The sequence below is a fragment of the Mobula hypostoma genome, chromosome 7 (genome assembly GCF_963921235.1).
Source record: "Mobula hypostoma chromosome 7, sMobHyp1.1, whole genome shotgun sequence".
NCBI lineage: Eukaryota > Metazoa > Chordata > Chondrichthyes > Myliobatiformes > Myliobatidae > Mobula > Mobula hypostoma.
In genome coordinates, this window is record NC_086103.1 from 95,669,443 (window position 1) to 95,694,547 (window position 25,105).

The 25,105-nt window shown below is 43.7% G+C and overlaps 1 protein-coding gene across 4 annotated transcripts in view; it reads left to right on the top strand.

The window, feature by feature from the left end:
• The first annotated feature begins 242 nt into the window (after positions 1-242).
• LOC134349434 (insulin receptor substrate 2-like) overlaps positions 243-25,105 on the top strand; it is a 170,910-nt gene continuing 146,047 nt past the window's right edge. For 3 of the 4 annotated variants that reach the window (XM_063053732.1, XM_063053730.1, XM_063053729.1), the window contains exon 1: positions 243-4,419. In XM_063053732.1, the coding sequence (XP_062909802.1) occupies positions 1,308-4,419 (3,112 nt within the window). In that variant the 5' untranslated portion in view covers positions 243-1,307. Of the gene's footprint in view, positions 4,420-23,424; positions 23,922-25,105 lie in introns of those variants that run through there. The other variant, XM_063053728.1, reaches the window with a different exon arrangement.

The following is a 25,105-nucleotide window of genomic DNA, read 5'->3' on the forward strand; positions in this document are numbered from 1 at the left end:
AGGATAAGGAAAGCGTGTGTCTAACTGCTCATTTTGATTTAAAATCTTTCGAGTCAATTACAAATTAATTCTGCTCTTTCCAGCTCTACTTGCACACGTGATTACTACAATACCTCGGTCCGAACTGCGGTAGCGTGTGGTAAACAACCTACAAGGCTGCAGGTTTCTTTACGAAACGACGTCAATAACTTCGTCCTCCTTGCCAAAATTAATCACCGCCTCTTCGCAAATTAAAACAAGTCCTTTGTATCTTCGTTCGATGCAACGATAGGTGTATTTAGCTTATATTTTATTTAGTTAGAAAGAGATCGGTGTTCGGTGCCAAAGGAAGAGTACGTGAAAGAAAGAATACGCATTCGAAATGGTGACTTGCCTTTGCTGCAAATACGTGCCTCCAAAGGCTCAGCAGGTGAAGGGGTTCAGAACAACATGAGCCACAAATACACACCCAGCGCCGGAGGCCGCTTAGAGGGCGGGATGTGGTGCTGTACACTGCGGGCTCCGAATATTACAAAATTCGACTTTGTTGTGAGTTGACATGCTAGATGCGCACACCCCGCGTCCAACTCTGCGCTTGCAACTATGGTAACGCTATTGATTTCCAGCTCAATTTGACCCACTGGAGATAAACAAGGGGCTCCCTGTCTCATAATGGCTACGAACTTTCAATTGATCGAGTCCCCTTCTACGCGTTTGTTCTGCAACACCTTTTCTGTGTCCACACAGAATTCCAATACTAAAATCAGCGAGAAGCAAATGTGAAACTCTGTAATCGCCTGGAATTTTACCTATTTTGCCTAACTACGCCATTATTTTGATTTTTGAATAAAAGAAAGGAACTATTTGTCAACTGGGGCAGGAGAACCTAAGCACAGCGGGTTGGCTTTTACTACCTTAAGCCTGGGAGGCGGAGGGCTGGGGGCGGGGGGAGCAGCACGTCCGGCTCTGGGTTCACCAGAGGACTCGTAATTGGCGGCTCTTGTAATACTGTAGCCTTGTAGTGGCAAAGACTGTTGGCTGGCCGGCCCTCGGCTCGGAACTCGCCTCCTCCCCTCCTTGCCGCGCCCCGTACCTTCTGTGCCTCACTGAAAGCTGGCGTGTGTTACGGACGTCATATGTTGTTTTGCTCTTTAGCCAGTCAAAGTGTGTGTGTGTGTGTTTTAGTTACAGCTAACCTTTCCACTCCGATACACATAGAGTAAGAGGAAGAGCAAGAAAAAAAATCCAGCACGTCAGTTTTCATTTGGAAAAGGGGGGAAAAATAACGTCCACGACATTTATCTATGTGTGAACATTCTTTCTGAATAATGGCGAGCCCGCCTGCAGCGAAAGGAGGGTCAGCTGGTTATCTCTCCACGGCCAAGGTGAGGAAATGCGGCTACTTGAAGAAACAGAAACACGGACACAAGAGGTTTTTTGTTCTGCGGGAGCAGAGCGGCAGTTTTCCGGCCAGACTCGAATACTACGAAAATGATAAAAAGTGGAGGAACAAGTCGTCGGCCAAGAGGGTGATCTCCTTGGACTGCTGCCTGAGCATCAACAAGAGAGCGGACGCCAAGTACAAATACCTGATCGCGCTCTACACCAAAGAGGAATACCTGGCGGTGGCGGCGGACAACGAACAGGAGCAACACAGCTGGTTCAGCGCGCTTACCGAGCTGCTGCCCTCGGCTTCCAGCTCGCTGCTGCCACACTGCACCGAGCACACCGACTGTGGGCTGCTGTACACCGCCTTGTACAAACAAGTGTGGCAAGTAAACCTGAAGCCTAAAGGCTTGGGCCAGGCCAAAAATCTTAGCGGCTTTTACATGCTGTGCCTTTCCACCAGAAGCATAAGCTTAGTAAAACTCAACTGCGACGTGCCGTCGGTCACCTTGCAGCTAATGAACATCAGACGGTGCGGCCACTCGGAGAATTTCTTCTTCATTGAAGTGGGGAGGTCGGCGTCCACCGGCCCCGGGGAGCTGTGGATGCAGGTGGATGACTCGGTGGTGGCTCAGCATATTCATGAAACCATTCTCGAAGCTATGAAAGCCATGAAAGATGTGTGCGAATTCCGACCCCGCAGCAAGAGTCAGTCGTCCGGGTCCAATCCAATCAGCGTGCCCTGCCGGAGGCACCTGGTCCACCTGCCGCCGAGCCAGACCGGGCTGCAGAGGAGGTCGCGGACTGACAGCATGGCGACCCCATCACCCGCTGGTAAGATCGTAGCCGGTCGTATGAGGACAGCGAGTGAAGGGGATAACAATTCTATGGCTGGTAGCCCCGTTAGCCCCAGTACAGTGAGAACACACTTCATTCGTTCAAGTACCGTATTTAGAAATCCCAGAATGATGCAGTCCAGTGCTCTTCACCACAGCCGATCAATGTCCATGCCGGTGTCCCGTTCTCCCTTGTCTGCCGCAAGTCCAGTGAGCCTATCATCAAGTAGTGGGCATGGGTCAGCATCAGACACCATAGTTCGCCCATCCAGTAGTAGTGCATCTGTTTCGGAATCTCCAAGTGATGGAGGATTTATTTCTTTCGACGAATGTGGTTCAAGTCCTGGAGATTTAAGGCATTACATAGGGAACAGAGGTAATACTCCAGAATCTCTGACGTACACTCCACCTGTACGAGAGAGTAATGAATTGTATGGGTATAGGTTAATGGAAAGACATACAAGTGGCCAGTGTAACCGCAGCTGTTGTAATGCAGCAAGGGATGAAAGTTCTGAAACAGAGAGAAGTTACCGGAAAAGAACATGTTCCTTAACAACCCCATGCCGACAGAGAGCCATTTCACATGTTTCTTCAGTTTCACTAGATGAATATACCTTAATGAAAGCTACCTGCATGGGCAATTCAGGCCATCTGTCATGTGCTGTGTCCCCAAAAGTGTGCTATAATCCTTATCCAGAAGACTATTGTGATATTGAAATAGGATCCCAAAAAAGTTCTGGGTGCAGTAACTTTGGTGATGATGATGGTTATATGCCAATGACCCTTGGAGTGGTAAATGTACCTGTAAAAAATGACGACTACATGCCAATGAGCCCCAAATGTGTGTCTGCCCCAAAGCAAATAATTAATCCGCGATCACATCTGCAAGTAAGCATAAATGGATATAAGAACATTTCTCCTATTGAGTGCTGCTCGCCTGATACCATTGGATACAAGAGAATGTGGTGTGGATCAAAGATTTCAGGAGAAAATTCTGATGGGAAGTTCACCAATGATGAGTATATGAACATGTCTCCTGTTGATCACTGTGCATCAGTTACTCCCCCGGACTGTTTTTTCCCTGTAAGTAATGAACGTCCTCGATCCAGTGATTCCTTTAGCTCACTGCCCCAATCTCGCAAGCCTCATTTTCAGAAGGATGGAGAAAATGATCATTATGTTCTGATGAGTTCACCACATGCTGTTATTTTTGAAGAGCCTGCACTTGGTATAAAGTCTAACTCATCCTGTGTAATTAATCATGCTGCACATTTACCAGTAAGGCAAAGTCAGAGGGATGGTTTTGTACTTCGAGAAAAAGCTCTGAGACCCTCTAGACTGTCACTGGAGATGCTAAGAGCCAACACACCACCAAGTACAAATGAGCCTTCTTTGCCACTGAAACCAAAAAGCCCAGGAGAATATATCAATATAGATTTCAGCAACAAATTTGTATATGCCTCACCATCTGTGCCACCAAAAGTTTCCTCATCTTCCTCGAATTCTGCTAATGTTCAGAAAAGGTTGCCAGCAACTGATTACATGAATGTTAATCTCTGTTCACAGTCACCAAAGAATGGAATTGTTTCTGTCAATTCCTTTGATGCAATATCTGAATATCCTGGGACATGCCCCAACAGAAGTCATCCTGCTGATGCCTTCCTGAAAAGTCCGGTTGAGACAACCCCCTTTTCTCACCCCTCAGAAGATGAAACTGAATATACAGAAATGACATTTGTAATGGCCGCAACACCTCCACTACCGGTATCAAACCATGAAAGTACCCAAGTGGCTACAGTGGTGAAAAGACTTTCCCTAATCGATCAGATGCCTGGGGTAGATATTTTCATGCTTCCAAATGTGGCACCAGATCCCAATCGGGGTGCTAAAGTAATCCGTGCTAACCCCCAGGGACGCAGGCGGCACAGCTCAGAGACATTCTCTTCCACAACGACTGTCACACCGGTTTCACCTTCATTTGCTCACGATCCTAAAAGGCACAGTTCTGCTTCGTTTGAAAATGTTTCTCTCAGAAAGAATGAAGAAACTGAGGAGCTTCAAGGAAGCCCAATCTGTCGCAAAACTTCCACTGGTTTCCAAGACGGGCTGAATTATGTTGCCTTGGATCTAGTGAATGATAATTTATTGAGCTGTGAGAAAATAGCGCAATGTCGATCAACACCTCAACCCAAAGGAAATACGAATTGTATTGATACAGGTACATAGCTGCTGTTGAAAATTTGTCATCTTTGTACTTTTAAAAATATTTTCTAAGCATTAACTAACTTTGATAGTAAGCATTTTGGATTATTTTGGTGGCTCAGCCATACATTTTTACAAATATTCCAATTTTGGTTTATTTATTGGAAAATAGCAAGATAGGATTTGTAACTGTTTTGTTGCTTCTATGGCATTTTAATCTAATATCAGCTTCACAGCATCACTGCAACACAGTTAGCACCAAACCAGAACCAAACAGCCTGGACTGACAGGAAGCTCCTGGTAATTTCATTGCCTCAGACAGTCATCTGCAAGGGATGCAGGTGGTTAAATTATGTGGAATATTAAAAAAGGGTTTAGATTGTGGAGACCTTACATAGTTAATCTCAGAAACCAAAAAAATCAGCTTCAGCTCTTAATATTAAAAATGAGAATAACTTGGTCTATTAATAAAATGTTGAAAAGCTTGGAAACACAGTTATTTTCAAAACTAGAATATATGTTTATGCATCTGGAATCACTTCCAATTCTTCCCTAATGTAACTGCTATGAGCCTGAGTAAACATCGTAGCCTCCTGTAGAAATAAGCTCAACAGGGCACCTGCTAGTTCACCTTTTGGTTTCGGTTTGACTCAGTAGCTCAAACGAAAACAAGATCAATTCAATAGTGGAAGTCCAAACTTGTACTTCAGGCCCAGCATACCTTCCAGAGACAAATATGAGCTATGAATTTTAAAGTGAGCTTGTATCCAAATTACCCAGGGTGGTAAAGCATGACCCTGATTAAATTGAAAGTGGGTGAGAACGGAGCAGCTTTGTTGGCTAAATCGGAAATAGGTATTCCAAGTATTTTGTTTTGCACTTACCCACCCCATTCCCAGTCCCCTGCATTTTGTACTCTCAATGTAAAATAACCATCAGCCAAAAGCACTCTAATTGCACAAGGCAAACTATTTGATTAAAAAAAATGTTCACAACATCTCTTTTGTAAACAAAACTAAAATTGACTTTTGAAAATCAAAATGGTGGGAGGTCAATGAGAGACAGGATATCTGTAAATGGGATGTTATGTAGATTTTTCAACAGCTCCCACAGATCGAAAATTGCTAAATACACAGCCACTCTGCTATTTAACAAAGAAGAGTGAACGCTGGAACTGCAGCAACTTGACAAGAATAGTAGGGAAATACTACAATCACCATATTCACTTGGAAAAGAATAAGATTTTGCAAAGTCTGTGGAATTATGAAAGGGAAATTGTGTTTGATAAATCATTTGGAGTTGAAACAAATAGAATAGTAAAGGGAACTAGTGGTTGTAATATTTTCTGACTTCCGCTGGGTTTTTCATGTGGTATGGAGTAAGAAATTTTTAAACAAAATTTGAGCGTGGAAGATTGTGGGTAATATAGTGACGTTGATTGAAGATCAGTTCATGGACAAACGAAGCTGCTGATGAATATATGGGTAAATTTCAGGTTGGGATTCTTCAGAGCACCATGCTGTTCACGATCTATATCAATTATCTGGATAAAGTAACTAAATATATTTTATTCAGGTTTAACTATGAATTATTGCTGGATAACTCTGAATAATAAGGATGATCCAGAGAATCCACAGTTGGATATAGACAGGCTATTTGACAAAGCAAACAGAACATACTATGGAAAACAGCTATTCACTGGGTAAAAGAAAATAGCTTTTTGTGGGCAACTGTGGAGTTTACATAAAGCTCTAATGATTGGCACAACATTGTGTACTGTTCTATATCCCAGCTGATACATTTTCCTATCCAAGCCAGGGATGTACTTAAAGTAGAATGCCTAATTGATTGAAGTGGAGCTCTTTGAACAGCAACCTTGCATACTGGGTCTACACTGTGTTAAATTTAGAAGGATGAGAGGCAATCTGGTTCAAACATACTAACTTCTTGTAGGGTTTGATATGTTAGATTGAAAGTTAATGTTTTCTCAAATCTTTTTTTATTGTGGGTGGCCCTCTGTTGGATGGGTTCGACCAGGGATGTTGCGTTGGCTGTCTACGTTTAGTCAATACAGTATGACATGGAAAGCGAGCTGTTGCCCATGCATTGGGCTCCCATTGTCTCAGAATAAGGGGGTAGAAATTCAGGGCTGTGTTGAGAAGAAACTTCCTCACCAAAAGCACAGTAAATCCCAATATCTTTCTAGTCAAGGGGATTGTAGAGATTCAATCGCTGAGTGTAATCAAGAAACAAATTGATAGATTTTTGATGAATGATCAACCAGATAGATCATCTTTTTTTGTATTATATGTTCATCCACCTGCAGTAGCAATAAAATTACTGACAGTTTCCTATCAGGTCAGGCATCTTTTTTGATCTGGATTTGGGTAAGTGGGGCATGGATGTAGAGGGATACACAGTAATTGTTAGATGTGTATTTAACTCTTAATTCAAACCTACAGAAATGACTAGACAGTTCTAAATCCTTGCTTCCAAAATCCATAAGGAAGAAGTCATTGCAAATGCTTGTAAAACTTCTCTCCCAATTGCTAGTACATTCAAAGCTATAGTGATCAGTGCTTTGAGTTTCTGACAAACAGTTTTTGAAAGTGGTTTCTGTTAATAAACAGCAGGCTGTGTCTTTGGTAGGTTGTCTTCTTATAGCGAGAGGATTCGAGTACAGGAGCAGGGAGGTACTACTGCAGTTGTACAAGGCCTTGGTGAGACCACATCTGGAGTATTGTGTGCAGTTTTGGTCCCCTAATCTGAGGAAAGACATCTTTGCCATAGAGGGAGTACAAAGAAGGTTCACCAGATTGATTCCTGGGATGGCAGGTCTTTCATATGAAGAAAGACTGGATGAACTGGGCTTGTACTCGTTGGAATTTAGAAGATTGAGGGGGGATCTGATTGAAACGTATAAGATCCTAAAGGGATTGGACAGGCTAGATGCAGGAAGATTGTTCCCGATGTTGGGGAGGTCTAGAACGAGGGGTCACAGTTTGAGGATAGAGGGGAAGCCTTTTAGGACCGAGGTTAGGAAAAACTTCTTCACACAGAGAGTGGTGAATCTGTGGAATTCTCTGCCACAGCAAACTGTTGAGGCCAGTTCATTAGCTATGTTTAAAAGGAAGTTAGATATGGCCCTTGTGGCTACAGGGGTCAGGGGGTATGGAGGGAAGGCTGGGTTCTGAGTTGGATGATCAGCCATGATCATAATAAATGGCGGTGCAGGCTCGAAGGGCCGAATGGCCTACTCCTGCACCTATTTTTCTATGTTTCTATGTTTCTTATGGTTACAGGACCAAGACATCACAACACTTCATATCCGGTTTGCTCATATCCGGTTTGAAGAACACTTAACAATTTTGTAACCAAAAGACATAGTAAACTTTCTTTAGTTACTGGACTAATTGATGCAAATGTTGGGTGAACTGAAAATAACTGAACAAGTCGAGGCTTGTTAAGAACATGTCAGTATATTAGAGTTGAATTCCCATAACATGAATTACGAATTGAATTGGTCGGGGTGTCTGAAGGACTCTGTTGGAAAATTGAATTGGTGCAGTCTAACAAAGAGGCACCACATTCTGTTCATTCATGTAAAATAGCATGCTTGGATGCCAAAAGGCTTTGAAAAAGGCAGCTTATTTGTAATTGGTAGTCAAACACTAACTGCCACCCTGTCTGTGATTTATTTATTGTAGTAAATGCTTTTGCTCTGGGCAATAGTAGGAAAGCTGCTCAGTTCTGTATGTGAACTCAATGACATATTTATCTCAGAGTTGTGGAATTGTATGCACTGAGATGCTATCTTATTTTGCTGGATGACAAGTTGATTGTTACATAAGCAAATAGAGTCTGAGGTATTTTCTGTAGATATGGTTTGTTGGTTTATTCATCCCTTATGAACTAAAGGTGCAAAGTACAGAGGGTGCATGAGTTAGTTTCAAAGAAAAGATCTTAATAATTTGTTTACCAAATGTTCCTGAGAGAATTAGTGAAGCACAGTTGATGAAAGTGGTCACTACTGTCACCCTGTTTAACTGATCTAACTGTTTTTCATATATATGTTTGGACACATCAAAGAAAATGATTGAGTCATTCAGCCGGTCAAGTCTGTGCCAAGCTCTCATTTATATTAAGGCTATAAGATATAGGAGCAGAATCAGGCCATTTGGCCTATCAGACCCGCTTCGCCATTTCATCATGGTTGATCCATTCTTCCTCTTAGCCCCAGTCTCCTGCCTTCCTCCTCCCCGCCACCCATATCCCTTAATGCCCTAACCAATTAAGAATCCATCAACCTCTCCCTTAAATATACATAAAAACTTGGCCTCCACAGCTGTCTGTGGCAAAAAATTCCACAGATTCACCACTCTGGCCAGAGAAATTGCATAAGACCAGAAGACATGGGAGCAGAATTAGGCCATTCAACCCATTGCCCATTGAGTCTGCTACACCATTCCATCATGGCTGAACCCGCATCCCAGTCAACCCCATACACATACCTCCTCGCTATATCTTTTGATGCTCTAACCAATTAGGAAACTATCAACTTCCGCCTTAGGTATACCTACAGACTTTGCCTCCACCTCAGTCTGTAGCAGAGCATTCCACAGATTCACTACTGTCTGGCTGAAACTTTCTCCTTGCATCTGTTCTATAAGGTCACTCCTCAATTTTGAGGCTGTTCCCTCTAGTTCTGGATACCCCACAAAGGAAACATCCTCTCCACATCCACCTTATCAAGTCCTTTCAACATTAGGTAGGTTTCAATGAGATCCTGTGGCCACCCACCCCCCCCCCCCACATTCTTTTAAATTCCAGTGGGTACAGGCCCGGAACTACCATACACTCCTGTTAAGCCCTTTATCCCTGGGATCATCCTTGTGAACCGGCTATGGACTCTCTCAAATGACAGCACGTCCTTTTTGATATATGAGGCCCAAAACTGTTGACAGTACTCCAAATGTGGCCTGACTAGTGTGTTATAAGGCCTCAGCATTGTCTCCTTGCCTTTATATTCTATTCCTCTTGAAATAAATGCCAACATTGCATTTGCCTTCTTTATCACAGACTCAACCTGTAAATTAACCTTCTTCCTATTTAGATAATAGTGTGCACTATTATTCCTTTTACCAAAATCCATTATCATACATTTCCTAACATCGCATTGCTTCCTCAGCACTACCTACCCCGCCACCTATCTTCGTATCATCCACAAACTTTGCCACAAAGTCATCAATTCCATTATCCAAATCATTGACAAACTATGTGAAAAGTAGTGGTCCCAATACTGCCCTGAGGCACACCACTAGTCATTGGCAGCCAACCAGAAAAGGTCCCCTTTATTCCCACTCACTGCCTCCTGCCTGTCAGCCATTCCTCTATCCATGCCAGAATCTTTCCTGTAATGCCATGGGATTTTATTTTGTTAAGCAACCTCAAGTGCAGCAGCTTATCAAATGTCTTATGAAAATCCAAGTAAATGACATCCACTGCCTCTCCTTTGCCCACCCTGCTTGTTACTTCCTGGAAGAACTCCAACAGATTTGTCAGGCAATTTTTCCCTTGACAGAAACCATGCTGACTTTGACTTATTTTATCATTAGACTCCAAGTACCCTGAAACCTCATCCTTAATAGTAGACTCCAACACTTTCCCTACCACTGAAGTTAGGCTAATTGGCCTATAATTTCCTTTCTTTTGCTTTCCTCTCGAGGAGTGGAGTGACATTTGCAATTTTTCAGTCCTCCAGGACCATACCAGAATCAACTGATCCTTGAAAGATCATGACCAATGCAGCAACCTCCCTCAGGACCCTGGGATGTAGTTGAACTGGTCCAAGTAACTTATCCACCTTCAGGCCTTTGAGGTTGCTTAGTACTTTTTCCTTTGTAACTGCAATGGCACTTGCTCCTGTTCCCTGACACTCATGGACATCTGGCACACTACTTGTGTCTACCACAGTGAAGTCTGATGCAAAGTACTCATTAAGTTCATCTGCCATTTCTTTGTCCGCATTACTCCATCACCAGCATCATTTTCTGGTGTTCAATGTCAACTCTCACCTCTCTTTTACGCTATATATAACTGAAAAAAACTTTTAGTATCCTTTCATTAGTATCCTGTTTTAGTATCCTTTTTTTAGTATCCTCTAGTATCCTTTTAGTATCCTGGTTTATATTATTGGCTAGTCTACCCTCGTATCTCATCTTTTCCCTTATAGCTTTTTTAGTTGTTCTTTTGATGGATTGTAAAAGTTTCCCATCATCCGACTTCCCACTCACTTTTACTACCTTATATGCCCTGTCCTTGGCTTTTATGCAGTCCTTAACTTCCTTTGTCGGCAACAGTTGCCCACCCCAGCCATTTGGGAACTACTTCTGTGGGTCATATCTATCCTCTGCCTTGCGAACTATTCCCAAAAACTTCAGCCACCTCTACTCTACCGTTATCCCCAGCTGTATCTTCCTCCAGTCCACTGGGCAAGCTCCTCTCTCATGCATCCGTAATTCCCTTTATTCCACTGCGATACAGATGCATGTGATTTATGCTTCTCCCTCTCAGTAGGAATTCAGTCATATTATGATCACTGCCTCCCCCATTACAATTGTGTCATTACCCTTATTACATGTCTTTTTCAGTTCCCTTTGCAGTCTCAACCCCCACATCTTCAAAGGTTTAATTTAATGTCAGAGAAATGTTTTCAATATACATCCTGAAATGCTTTTTCACAAAACATCCACGAAAACAGAGAAGTGCTCCAAAGAGTGAACAACAGTTAAACGTGAGAACCCCAGTGTACCCCCCCAACTTCCCCCTCCCGCGTGTAAGCAACAATTCCCCCCTCCCCCCACCGGCAAAACAAAAAGCCCACCTGCTTCCGAGCACAAGCGTGAGCTAGGCGATAGCAAAGAGACAGACCTTGCAGTTACCGCAAAGACTATCGCAATTCATTTGGCATTTGGCAACCCACAGGTTCTCTCCCTCCCTGGCAAGGAAGAGGGAGGTATCCCCCATCTTCACAGCAAGTGGGGGACATAACAACAACCCGCTGGTTTACAATGTTAAAAAGTCCATTTCGTCGCTTTTTATGAGCTCTGTGCCCGAAGATAGCAAAGATCTGAGGTCTTTGGGCCCACAGCAAAAGATTTTCCAGCCTCCCTGATGATACATCAGTCTCCTACCATGGCACCGACCCTCGATCTGCCCGTTTCCAGAACCCCGAGATCTTAGGTTTGCAAACACTAGACTACCTCTCAGGCCGAACCCTTGGCATGCCGAACAATGGCCGGTCCTCAAACCCCGAGAACAGGTCCCATTCCCACAAAGAACTGAAGTCAGCGTGTAACTCCAGGTCAGGGTCTTCAAAAGAACCCTGAAAGGGAAAAATAATGCTATTAAAGATGGAAATAGAGCTGTTTCCGAAGATGCAAGCAAAGGAATCGCCGTTTAGCGCCATCTTAACTCTGCCTCCATCTTGGCTACTATTTAGAGGCCTACATTTGAATCCCATAATGGTTTTATTACCCTTGCAGTTTCTTAACTCCACCCACAAAGATTTGACATTTTCTGACCCTACGTTACCTCTTTCTAAAGATGTAATTCCATCCCTTACCAACAGAGCCACACCACCGCCTCTGCTTCCTGCTGTCCTTTCCATACAAAGTATATCCTTTGATGTTAAACTCCCAACTATGGCCTTCTTTCAGCCATGACTCAGTGATGCCCACAATGTCATACTGATGAATCTCTAATTGTAACACTATTTCATCCACCTTATTCCAAAAGCTACGTGCATTTAAATACAGGACCTTCAGTCCTGCATTCTTAACCCTTTTGAATTTTACCTCTGTGGTACAATTTAACTCTTTGCTCTGTTTGCATTTGTACCCAATCATTGGCTAACTCTTCTTTACATTCATGTTACACCCCTCATCTACTTGTAAACCTGCTGGCTGAACCTCAGCTCTATCATAATGATTCCGTCCCCCAGCCATATTAGCTTAAACCACTCCCAACAGCTCCAGTAAACCTGCCCGCAAGAATATTAGTCCCTCTCAGTTTCAAATGCAACCTGTCCCTTTTGTACAAGTCACACCTGCCCCAGAAGAGGTCCCAATGATCCAGAAATCTGAATCCCCGCCTCCTGCTCCAATTCTTCAGCCACACATTTATCTGCCATCTCATTCTATTCCTATCCTCACCGTTGCATGGCAAAGGCAGCAATCCCAAGAGGTCCTGCTTCTCAGCATCCTGCATACCAGGTTAAGAGCCCATGGTATTGCAGGAAGGTTACTGGCATGGTTAGAGCATTGGCTGATTGGTGGGAGGCAGTGACTGGGAATAAAATGATCCTTTTCTGGTTGGCTACCAGTGACTAGTGGTGTTCGGCAGGGGTCGTGTTGGGACTGCTTTTTATAGAAACATAGAAACATAGAAAATAGGCCTTTCGGCCCTTCGAGCCTGCACCGCCATTCAGTATGACCATGGCTGATCATCCAACTCAGAACCCTGTACCAGCCTTCCCTCCATACCCCCTGATCCCTTTAGCCACAAGGGCCATATGCGGTATATCAGTGATGTAGATGATGGAATAGAAGTCTGCAAATAATACAAAGATGGGTGGAGGGACAGGTATTGTTGAGGAAACAGGTAGGCTAAAGAAGGACTTGGACAGATTAGTAGGACGGAAGGAACGTCGACTCAGACCATGAGAGGCACAGATTGGAAGTCTGTGTGGGGCGCCACTCCTCGCACAGACACCAGAGCAATGTGTGGTGAAGTGCCTTGCTCAAGAGCACAAACACGCTGCCACAGCTGAGGCTCGAACTAGTGACCTTCAGATCACTAGACGAACACCTTAACCACTTGGCCACGTGCCCAATACAGATTAGTAGTACAGATTAGTAGAATGGGCAAGAAAGTGGCAAATGAAATACAGTTTTTGAAAATGCATGGTCATGCACTTTGGTAGTAGAAATAAATGTGAAAACTATTTTCTAAACGTAGAGAAAATCCAAAAATTTGAGATTAAAAGAGAGTCGGGAGTCCTTGTGCAGAACACCCTAAAGGTTAACTTGCAGGTTGAGTCCTTGGTGAGGAAGGCAAATGCCATGTCAGCATTAATTTCAAATGTTTAGAATACAATAGCTGGGATGAGATGTTGAGGCTTTATAAGGCGCTGGTGAGGCCTCACCTTGGCTATTGTGAACAGTTTTGGGCTCCTCATTTGAGAAGAGATATGCTAGCATTGGAGAGGTTCAGAGGAGGTTCACAAGATGATTCTAGGAATGAAAGGATTATACAAGGAACGTTTGATGGTTCTGGGTCTGTACTTGCTGGAATTTAGAAGGATGAGGGGGAGTCTCAATGAAACCTTTCGAATGTTGAAAGCCTAGACAGAGTAGATGTGGAAAGTATGTTTCCCACGGTGATGGAGTCTAGAACAATAGGTCACAGCCTCAGGACAGAGGGTGCTGAATTTGTGGAACTTGTTAGCACAGGCTGCTATGGAGGCCAGGTCGTTGGATGAATTTAGAGCAGAGCTTGATAGGTTCTTGATTGGACATGGCATCAAACGTTATGGGGAGAAGGCTGGAGAGTAGGGCTGAGGAGGGGAGAAAAAGATCAGCCATGATTGAATGGCAGAGCAGACTTGATGGACCAAATGGACTAATTCTGGTCCTGTGTCTTATGGTCTTCCAAACTCCCTGTATTCTGATTTCAGGACCGCTTCCCTTTTTCTACCTATGTCATTGGTACCAATATGTACCACAACTTCTAGGTGCTCACCCTCCCTTTTCAGGATATTGTAGACCATAGAATTGCCTATCCGTCCCCTTAACTATAGAGTCTCCACCCTCTTGAGTTCCCTACCCTTCTAAGCCACAGGGCCAGACTTTGTGCCAGAGCCATGGACACTGTTGCTTCTCTCAGGTCAGTTGGCACCACCCCAACAGTATTCAAAATGGAGGACAGCCATGTTCTCCACTATCTGACGTTCTCCCTTCCCTCTCCTGACAGTCGCCCATATATCTGTCTCCTGTAGCCTTGGGGTGACTACCTCTCTGTAGTTCCTATCTATCACCTTTTCACTTTCCATAACGAGCTGAAGGTCATCGAATGTGGCCGTTGGGGAAGCTGGTAGTCTCCCAGAAATCCCAAATCTGGCATCCAGAATAGAACATTGGCCCTATAGACACACATGCATTCTCTCAAGAGTTAATTCAGAAGAAAAAAGCAAAAAGGAATATTCATTATAAAAATAAATAATTCCTCCTCATCTCTGTTATAAAATGACGTCCCTCTATTCTGATGCAGTGTGATCTAGTCTTAGACTCTCCCACCACTGGAAACATCCTTTCCATGTCCACTCTATCAAGCCCTTTCAACATTTGATAGGTTTCAATAAGGTCACCCCTCATTCTTCTGAATTCTAGTGAATACAGGACCAGAGCCATCAAACACTCTTCAAATGACAATCTATTTAGTCCTGGAATCATTTTCGTGAGCCTCCTTGGAACCCTCTCCATTTTCAACACATCCTTTCTAAGATGAGGGACCTAAACTGCTCACAATAATGCATTAAAGCCTCAACATTACATCCTTGCTTTTGTCTTCTCATCCTCTTGAAATGATTGTAACATTGCATTTGCCTTCCTCAGAACCCCAGATTCAACCTGCCAATGAACCGTTAGGGAATCCTGCACAAGACCTTTCAAGTCCGTTTGCCCCTCAGATTTTTGAATTTTATCTCCATTTAGAAAGTTATCTACCCTTTTATTTCCTCTACCAAATAGATGACGATACACTTCCCATCATTGTATTCCATTTGCCACCACTTTGCCTATTCTTGTAATCTATCTAAGTCCTTCTGTAGCCCCTCTATTTCCTCAAAACAATTTGCACCCACCTGCCTTCATATTGTTCGTGAACTTTACAGCAAAGCTATCAATTCCATCATCCAAGTTGTTGACATATAACTTAAAAAGAAGCGGTCCCAACACAGACCCGAGTGGAACTCTACTTGTGACCAGCAGCCAGTGAGAAAAGGCTCCCTTTATTTCCACTCTTGGCCTCCTGCCAATTAGCCGTTGCTTTATCCATGCTAGAATCTTTCCTGTAATACCATGGGCTCGTAGGTTGTTAAAAGCTTTCTGAAGATCATGTCAAATCCTAGTACACAACTTTAATCAATTCCCCTTTGTCTATCCTGCTTGTTATTTCTTCAAAGAATTCCAGCCCATTTGTCAGGCAAGATTTTACCTTGAGGAAACCATTACAGCCTATATTGTGCACTCCATGAGTGCTTTAAAAGGGATAGAGAGGGCGGAAAAAGGGGAGGAGGGGTGGCATTACTGGTCAGGGATACTATTACAGCTACAGAAAGGGTGGGTAATGCAGCAGGATCCTCTTTTGAGTCAATATGGGTGGAAGTCAGGAACAGGAAGGGAGCAGTTACTCTACTGGGGGTATTCTATAGGCCCCCTGGTAGCAGCAGAGATACAGAGGAGCAGATTGGGAGGCAGATTTTGGAAAGGTGCAAAAATAGCAGGGTTGTTATCATGGGTGACTTTAACTTCCCTAATATTGATTGGCACCTGATTAGTTCCAAGGGTTTAGATGGGGCAGAATTTGTTAAGTGTGTCCAGGATGGATTCCTGTCACAGTATGTGGATAGGCCGACCGGAGGAATGCCATACTAGATCTAGTACTTGGTAATGAACCGGGTCAGGTCACAGATCTCTCAGTGGGTGAGCATCTGGGGGACAGTGACCACCGCTCCCTGGCCTTTATAATTATCATGGAAAAGGATAGAATCAAAGAGGACAGGAAAATTTTTAATTGGGGAAAGGAAAATTATGAGGCTATAAGGCTAGAAGTTGTGGGTGTGAATTGGGATGATGTTTTTGCAGGGAAATGTACTATGGACATGTGGTCGATGTTTAGAGATCTCTTGTAAGGGATAAATTTGTCCCGGTGAGGAAGATAAAGAATGGTAGGGTGAAGGAACCATGGGTGACAAGTGAGGTGGAAAATCTAGTCAGGAGGAAGAAGGCAGCATACATGAGGTTTAGGAAGCAAGGATCAGATGGGTCTATTGAGGAATATAGGGAAGCTAGAAAGGAGCTTAAGAAGGGGCTGAGAAGAGCAAGAAGAGGGCATGAGAAGGCCTTGGCGAGTAGGGTAAAGGAAAACCCCAAGACATTCTTCAATTATGTGAAGAAAAAAAGGATGACAGGAGTGAAGGTAGGACTGATTAGAGATAAAGGTGGGAAGATGTGCCTGAAGGCTGTGGAAGTGAGCGAGGTCCTCAATGAATACTTCTCTTCGGTATTCACCAATGAGAGGGAACTTGATGATGGTGAGGACAATATGAGTGAGGTTGATGTTCTGGAGCATGCTGATATTAAGGGAGAGGAGGTGTTGGAGTTGTTAAAATACGTTAGGACGGATAAGTCCCCGGGGCCTGACGGAATATTCCCCAGGCTGCTCCAGGAGGCGAGAGAAGAGATTGCTGAGCCTCTGGCTAGGATCTTTATGTCCTCGTTGTCCACGGGAATGGTACCGGAGGATTGGAGGGAGGCGAATGTTGTTCCCTTGTTCAAAAAAGGTAGTAGAGATAGTCCGGGTAATTATAGACCAGTGAGCCTTACGTCCGTGGTGGGAAAGCTGTTGGAAAAGATTCTTAGAGATAGGATCTATAGGCATTTAGAGAATCATGGTCTGATCAGGGACAGTCAGCATGGCTTTGTGAAGGGCAGATCGTGTCTAACAAGCCTGATAGATTTCTTTGAGGAGGTGACCAGGTATATAGATGAGGGTAGTGCAGTGGATGTGATCTATATGGATTTTAGTAAGGCATTTGACAAGGTTCCACACGGTGGGCTTATTCAGAAAGTTAGAAGGCATGGGATCCAGGGAAGTTTGGCCAGGTGGATTCAGAATTGGCTTGCCTGCAGAAGGCAGAGGGTGGTGGTGGAGGGAGTACATTCAGACTGGAGGATTGTGACTAGTGGTGTCCCACAAGGATCTGTTCTGGGACCTCTACTTTTTGTGAGTTTTATTAACGATCTGGATGTCGGGGTAGAAGGGTGGGTTGGCAAGTTTGCAGATGACACAAAGGTTGGTGGTGTTGTAGATAGTGTAGAGGATTGTCAAAGATTGCAGAGAGACATTGATAGGATGCAGAAGTGGGCTGAGAAGTGGCAGATGGAGTTCAACCCGGAGAAGTGTGAGGTGGTACACTTTGGAAGGACAAACTCCAAGGCAGAGTACAAAGTACATGGCAGGATACTTGGTAGTGTGGAGGAGCAGAGGGATCTCGGGGTACATGTCCACAGATCCCTGGAAGTTGCCTCTTGGGTGGATAGGGTAGTTAAGAAAGCTTATGGGGTGTTGGTTTTCATAAGTCGAGGGATAGAGTTTAAGAGTCGCGATGTAATGATGTAGCTCTATAATCCTCGGTTAGGGCACACTTGGAGTATTGTGTCCAGTTCTGGTCACCTCACTATAAGAAGGATGTGGAAGCATTGGAAATGGTACAGAGGAGATTTACCAGGATGCTGCCTGGTTTAGAAAGTATGCATTATGATCAGAGATTAAGGGAGCTAGGGCTTTACTCTTTGGAGAGAAGGAGGATGAGAGGAGACATGGTAGAGGTGTACAAGATAATAAGAGGAATAGATAGAGTGGATAGCCAGCGCCTCTTCCCCAGGGCACCACTGCTCAATACAAGAGGACATGGCTTTAAAGTAAGGGGTCGGAAGTTCAAGGGGGATATTAGAGGAAGGTTTTTTACTTAGAGAGTGGTTGGTGCGTGGAATGCACTGCCTGAGTCAGTGGTGGAGACAGATACACTAGTGAAGTTTAAGAGACTACTAGACAGGTATATGGAGGAATCTAAGGTGGGGGCTTATATGGGAGGCAGGGTTTGAGGGTCGGCACAACATTGTGGGCCGAAGGGCCTGTACTGTGCTGTACTATTCTGTGTCTCTATGTCTATGTATCCGTAACCATATCTTTAACAATCAACTGCAACATTTCCAATGACTGAGTTCAAATGGACTGGCCTATAATTTTCTTTCTTCTGTCTCTTTCCCTTCTTGAACAGTGGAGTGACATTTGCAATTTTCCAGTCCTCAGGAACCATGCTAGAATCTAGTGATTCTTGAAAGATCATTACTAATGCCTCCATAATCTCTTCAGCGACCTCTTTCAGAATGCTGGTGTGTACACAGTCTGGTCCAGGAGACTTATCTACTTTCAGACCTTTCAATTTCCCAAGAACTTTCTCCCTAGTAATGGCAACTTTACACACTTCTGTCCCCTGACACTCTGGACTTTTTTCCCATACTGCTAGTGTCTTCCACAGTGAAGACTGATGTAAAGTACTTATTCAGTTCGTCAACCATTCTCTTGTCCCCCATTATTTCCTCTCCAGCGTTGTTTTCCAGCGGTCCGATATCTGCTCTTGCCTCTTTTTTACACTTTATGTATCTGAAGAAACTTTTGGTATCCTCTTTAATATTATTAGCTAGACTTTCATATTCCATTTTTTTCCTCAATGATTTTTTTAGTTGCCTTCTGTTGGTTTTTAAAAGCTTCCCAATCTTCTAATTTAACACTAATTTCTGCTCCATTATACGCCCACTCTTTGGCTTTTATGTTGGCATTGACCTGTCTTGTTAGCCATGGTTGTGTGATCTTGTCTTTAGAATACTACTTCCTCTTTGGAACATATGTATCCTGTGGCTTTCGAATTGATTCCAGAAATTCCGGTCATTGATGCTCTGCCATCATCCCTGCCGTGTACTCTTCCACTCAATTCTAGCCAACTACCCTCTCATGCCTCTGTAATTCCCTTTACTCCACTGTAATACTGATACTTCTGACTTTAGCTTCTCCTCAAATGTCATGGTGAATTCAATCCTTTTATGATCACTTCCCTTCAGGGTTCTTTACCTTAAGATCTCTAATGAATTCCAGTTCATTCCAACATCAAATCTAGAGTAGCTGATCCCCAAGTGGTTCAAGGATGAGCTGCTCTCACAAGCCATCTCGTAGGGATTCTAGAATTTCCCCCTCTTGGGATTCAGCACCAACACGTTTTTCCTAATCTATCTGCATATTGAAATCAGCTATGACTTTTGTAACATTGCCCTTTTGTCATGAATTTTCTATCTCACCTTGTAATTTGTAGACCACATTCTTATTACTGTTTGGGGGTCTGTATTCAATTCCCACCAGGGCCTTTTTACCCTTGCACTTCCTTAGCTCTACCCACAACGATACAACACCTTCCGACCCTATGTCACTTCTTTCTAATGATTTGATTTCATTTTCTACTGACAGAGCAATGCCACCCCTTCTGCCTTCCTACCTGCCCTTTTGATACAATGTGTATCCTTGGAATTTAAGCTCTCATCTATGATCTTAAACTCCCATCTATAATTCAGTGATGCCTACAACGTCATACAGGCAAATGTGTAACTGTGCTACAAGTTCATCTACTTTATTCCGTATAATGCGCACATTCAAATACAGCACCTTCAATCCTACATTCAATTTTCTGCCTTTTACATTGCAACTGATGCTGTTGACTGTCATCAGCCTCTCCTTGCTATGAGTCTCACTACACACTTCCTCTGATTGTAAACCAACTACCTCATCCTCAGCACTATCACTCTGGTTTCCATCACCCTGCCAAATTATTTTAAACCCTCCTGAACAACTCTTGCAAACTTGTCCACAACCCCTTGGGTTCAGGTGTAAACTCTCCCTTTTTTACAGATGGTATCTTCCCTATAAATCTAACCCCTTCCCCCTGCACCAGTTCCTCAGCCATGCATTCACCTGCCAAATCATTCTATTCTTACCCTCACTGGTGTATGGCACAGGCAGCAATCCAGAGGTTACCAACCTCAGAGGTCCTATTTTTCAGATTTCTACCTAGTTCCCTAAAAATCTCTCTTCAGGACCTCCTCAGCTTGTGCCAATATACACCAGAACTTCCTCATTGGTGCCAATATGCACCAAGACTCCTGGCTACTCACCCTTGCCCTTGAGAATGCCACAGACCCAATCTGAGATATCCCTGACCCTGGCACCAAGGAAGCAACATACCATGCAGGTGTCTCTATTCCTCCCACAGAATTTCATCTCTGTTCCTCTGACTATGGAAACACCCATCAACACCCGTCCTCTTTATGTCTCTGCTCTTCCGAGCCACAGCAGTAGACTGAGTGCCATAAACCTCGTCACTGTTGCTTCCCTGGGAGATTTCCCCCCTAAACAGTATCTAAAGTTACATTCTTATTATTGAGGGGAACGGCCACAGGTGTACTCTGCACTTTGCATTTCCCCTCCTCCTGACAGTCACCCAGTTATCTGTCTGCTGCAGCCTAGGGGTGACTGTCTCCCTGTAGCTCCTATCTATCACCTCCTCATTCTCCTGTATGAGTCATTCTCCAGTCATCGAACCTGCAGCTCCAGTTCCTTAATACGTTCTCTCAGGAGCTGCGGCTTGGTTGACCTGGTGTAGATGTGTTTATCTGGGAGACCTTCAGTCTCCCAGACTTCCCACATTCCACACACAGTACAAAACACTGCCCCGGAGCAATGTTCCCTCTGATTTTTAGTAGTCAGTGTGCGCAAAAATCTTATGTTGTGCAAATTTTTTTCCTGTGACGAAAGTATGTGCCCACTGAATGCACACATGGGACAGTGTATGTAGGTTTACAAAATATTTGACATAAAACTGCACAGAATAACAACAAAATAACATACATATTTAAGTCACACATGCAAAAAATGCTGGTGAGCATAGCAGGCCAGGCAGCATCAATAGGAAGAAGTACAGTCGACATTTTGGGCCGAGACCCTTCGTCAAGACTAACTGAAAGAAGAGCTAGTAAGAGATTTGAAAGTAGGAGGTGGAGGGGGACATCTCAAGTGATAGGAGAAGACAGGAGGGGGAGGGATGGAGCAAAGAGCTGGAAAGTTGATTGGCAAAAGGGATACGAGGCTGGAGAAGGGAGAGGATCATGGGACGGGAGGCCTGGGGAGAAAGAAAGGGGGGGAAAGCCCAGAGGATGGGCAAGGAGTTATAGTGAGAGGGACAGAGGGAGAAAAAAGAAAGAAAAAAAGGGGAAAGGAAAAATCATAATAATGATAATAAATAAGGGATGGGGTACGAAGGGGAGGAGGGGCATTTATGGAAGTTAGAGAAGTCAATGTTCATGCCATCAGGTTGGAAATATTTAATTTTTATCATATTTAAGTCACTCGGTTATTTTTTCTCTCTCCTGTCTTTGGCATTTACCTATTCTTTGTAAACTCTATCTTGACTAACAGAACTTCCATCCCATAGATAGCTTTTGATTCTCATTAACATATCCAAATGACATTCACCTAAACGGTCTCTCAGCTTGTTTTTGAGTTGATTCATTAGGCTAAAACCTTGCTCACAGTCCGCACTAGACGCAAGAAAGGTTCCCCCAGTGTCCATCAACTGTGCAAGGTCGCAAAACTGTTCATTTTGAAGTACAAATGCCACCATTTAGAGGAAAGTTTGAAATTGGTTTGGATTTAATTTTTCTTGCACGGAAAATTTGAAATCATTAAACTGTGTAACTATTAAAATATTTTCAGCTAGAAAATCATGATATTTTAGACTTAAGGCATTAACTTGTTCATCGCCAAATGTGAAGTCACAATCTGCAACTGCGGAGAAATCAAAAGCTGACCATTCTTGTACCTCAACTTTGATCTCCTCTGGGTCTGATGGTTAAACTGCTTTGACCTAACAGATGAGGATTGAAGAAATCCTGTACTATTCCCATTTTATTCTCCCCGCATCCTTTTATCCATTTCAAAGTGCTGTAGAATTTTATTCATCTCTATCCTTAATCTCCACTAAGTACATGATTTTTGAGGTGGTTCCTGCAGCCTGCTTCTCTAGATTGAATGCAGGATTGCGGAGCTTTGCAATAGTAGTTTAACTAGCTGTGATCCTGTGCCTCCCTAATTTGTCTTCTCATGACAACCACCACCTCAATCTCAGTCACGTCTTTGCTATATATATTACTGTGTAACTGAGTTTAAATTAGGCATTTAAATGAAAATAAAACAATTAGAACATTACCAATACTACTGCATTACTAATACTGTAATTTTGGAAGAGTTTGGAAGTTTGTAAGTTTGGAAGAGTTATAGATGGAAGTATTCATCCCCTGTATGCTGCCATGTTCTGTTATTTGACTGTAATTGAACAAAATCAGTGCAGTCTAGGGTATCTTTTTCAGTTAGAGTCAAATCTTTTTGTGGCATCTGGCAAGGATCTGAAAATGTTTAAAGTGAAAATATAAAACAAAATCATTGCATTTTGAATCAGCATCTGTCAGCTGAAACAGATAACACAAGCACACATAACTGACACTATTCAAAACCTGTTCACTCCATGCACGGTGTAGTATTTAATGGCCACAAAGTGCATGTATTTGACACTTGTTAGAAACTGTTCAGCAACAGTCTCGTCCTAATTTAGCAGCATAGTGTCCCGAGCAAACAAAGGAATCTTGGCTGTTTTCTCAAGTAATTTTTTACTTTAAGATTGTCCCAAATAAGCAGCTGCCTTGATGAACCATAATCCATTGTAGTTGCTATCCATTGAGTTTCTGACAACATGTCATGACATTATTAAGACAGCAGCCTTCTGCCCTGGCTGATGACACCTTCACCCATAAGCATCAGATGACTGTTGTAATTCCTGGGTGAGCCTCATACATTTCATCTTCTAAAAACTACTTAAGATATTGCTTGAAGCAAATCAAATTCATCCCAGTTCATGCTGATCCATTTTGGTTCATTGTGCGGCATGTTCAATTATTTTTATCCATTTCAGAGTACTTTAAAGCTTCATTTGTCTCTATTCCTTAATCTCATGATTCTTGAAGTATTTGTAACACCTTAATTCTGGCTGCTTAGGTCTCTACTTCTTTGTCTTTCATAGGTGGCCGTGTCTTCAACTCCCAAGGTTGTAAATTTTGGCAGTAAACTTTGCTGACGCTCTAACTCCTTTTTTTAAAAAAAAAACACTCTTTTCTACTTTTATCTCTGCCTCTGCCGTGTCTCTCTGACTGGAAGCCCGTGTAAGTAGTCGGACCACCTCGCCCTCCCGACCGGAGTCCCCGGACCACCTCGCCCTCCCGGCTGGAGTCCCCAGACCCCCGGACCACCTTTCTTCAGGAGGAACAGTACTATAATCTGGTCATGGGGATTTTGTAGTTACTCTGTGATTGGGGTAGGTATGACTTTGTCATTCTCCTGGGGTCAACATGTAGTCTAATCTATCCTGATCCTGGGGTTATGTTCCCTGGCCCTGGTGTTGGGGGAGGTGTTGAAATGTCCCAGAGAGCCACAGTAAGGAAGATGTACTGGTTTCTGGATACATGGCTGATGAATTCCCCTGATAGAAAGGGTTGATTATCATGGTGTCTGGAGCGTAGATGGTGCGATTGTGCTGGTCTTGTGGTGAATTTTGGGTAGGGTGTACTAGTCAAAGTCACTTTTGTGTGGCCAGGATGTTGGGTGGGAGTATGTGACTATGGTGTGTGGGGGTTCTAATCCTAGAGACCATGGTGCAGAAAGTATGTAGTTTTTGCAGCTATGGTAGGAAGGTTTATTGAGTTTGCACTTGCAGTGGTGATAGCTGGCTGATCAGGGAACATTTGCTGGACCTGGGCTCTGTGTTGAATGGAACTGATGGTCCTTAGAGCTGTGGTGGGGAGGTTCTGGTGGTCAGGGTGGCATTTGTGGGAATGGTGTGCTATTGGTGGAAAGTTAGTGCTGGTCCAGTGCGCTGTGGTGAGAAGGGTGAGCCCATGTGGGGGCTCTGGTGGGGTGTGTGTTAATGTGCTGAGATGTGTATATAGGTACCTGTGGTGGACAGGCATGCTGCTCTTGGGTATCATGGTTGGTTGGTGTACTGGGGCTGGGTGCTTTGTTTGGGAACATGTCTGGTATCTGTAGTGGGAACAGTCTGTTGGTCCAGATCACTTCTGTGTGGTTGTGTGCTGTGATGGGTTATACTGTGTGTTCTAGTGTCCATGAGCACTCATCCTAGGTCACAAGATAGAGCATGTGCTGTTTCTGCAGTTATGTTGTGTGCAGGTCTTGGTGCAGGGGAGGAGTGTATACGGGTCCTGGGGTCTGTGGTAGGAACAGGCTGCTGGTCTGGGAGGCTGGAAAGAGGAGGTGGTGCTTGGGGTTGTTATAGAGAAGGCTTGATGTGCAGGTTTTCAGATCTGTTGTGAGAGGGATGTGATGGGAGTGTGTGGAAAAACGAGGTTAGAGTGGTATGGAAGTCTTGCGGATCCTGGAGTTGTGGATGGGGCTGACTGCAATCGGGGGTTGCTGTCAGGATGTTTTACTGATCCTGTGGACTGTGTGACAACAATGTGCTGGGTTTTGTGTGCTGGTCAACTGATTGAGGGGGGAGGAAGGGTTGGGGTTTTTGGGAGGGTGTTCTGTACTGAGTGAGTTAATGGAGAGGGTGTGATGGTAGAGGAAGATAAGTTTCGATGGGTATTGTGGATCTGGGGTTATAGTAGTTGGGAGTACTGTTTCTAGAGGATTTGATGGGACTGGTGCACTGGTCTACCTTAATGTTTTGGTGGTGATATCCTGACTCT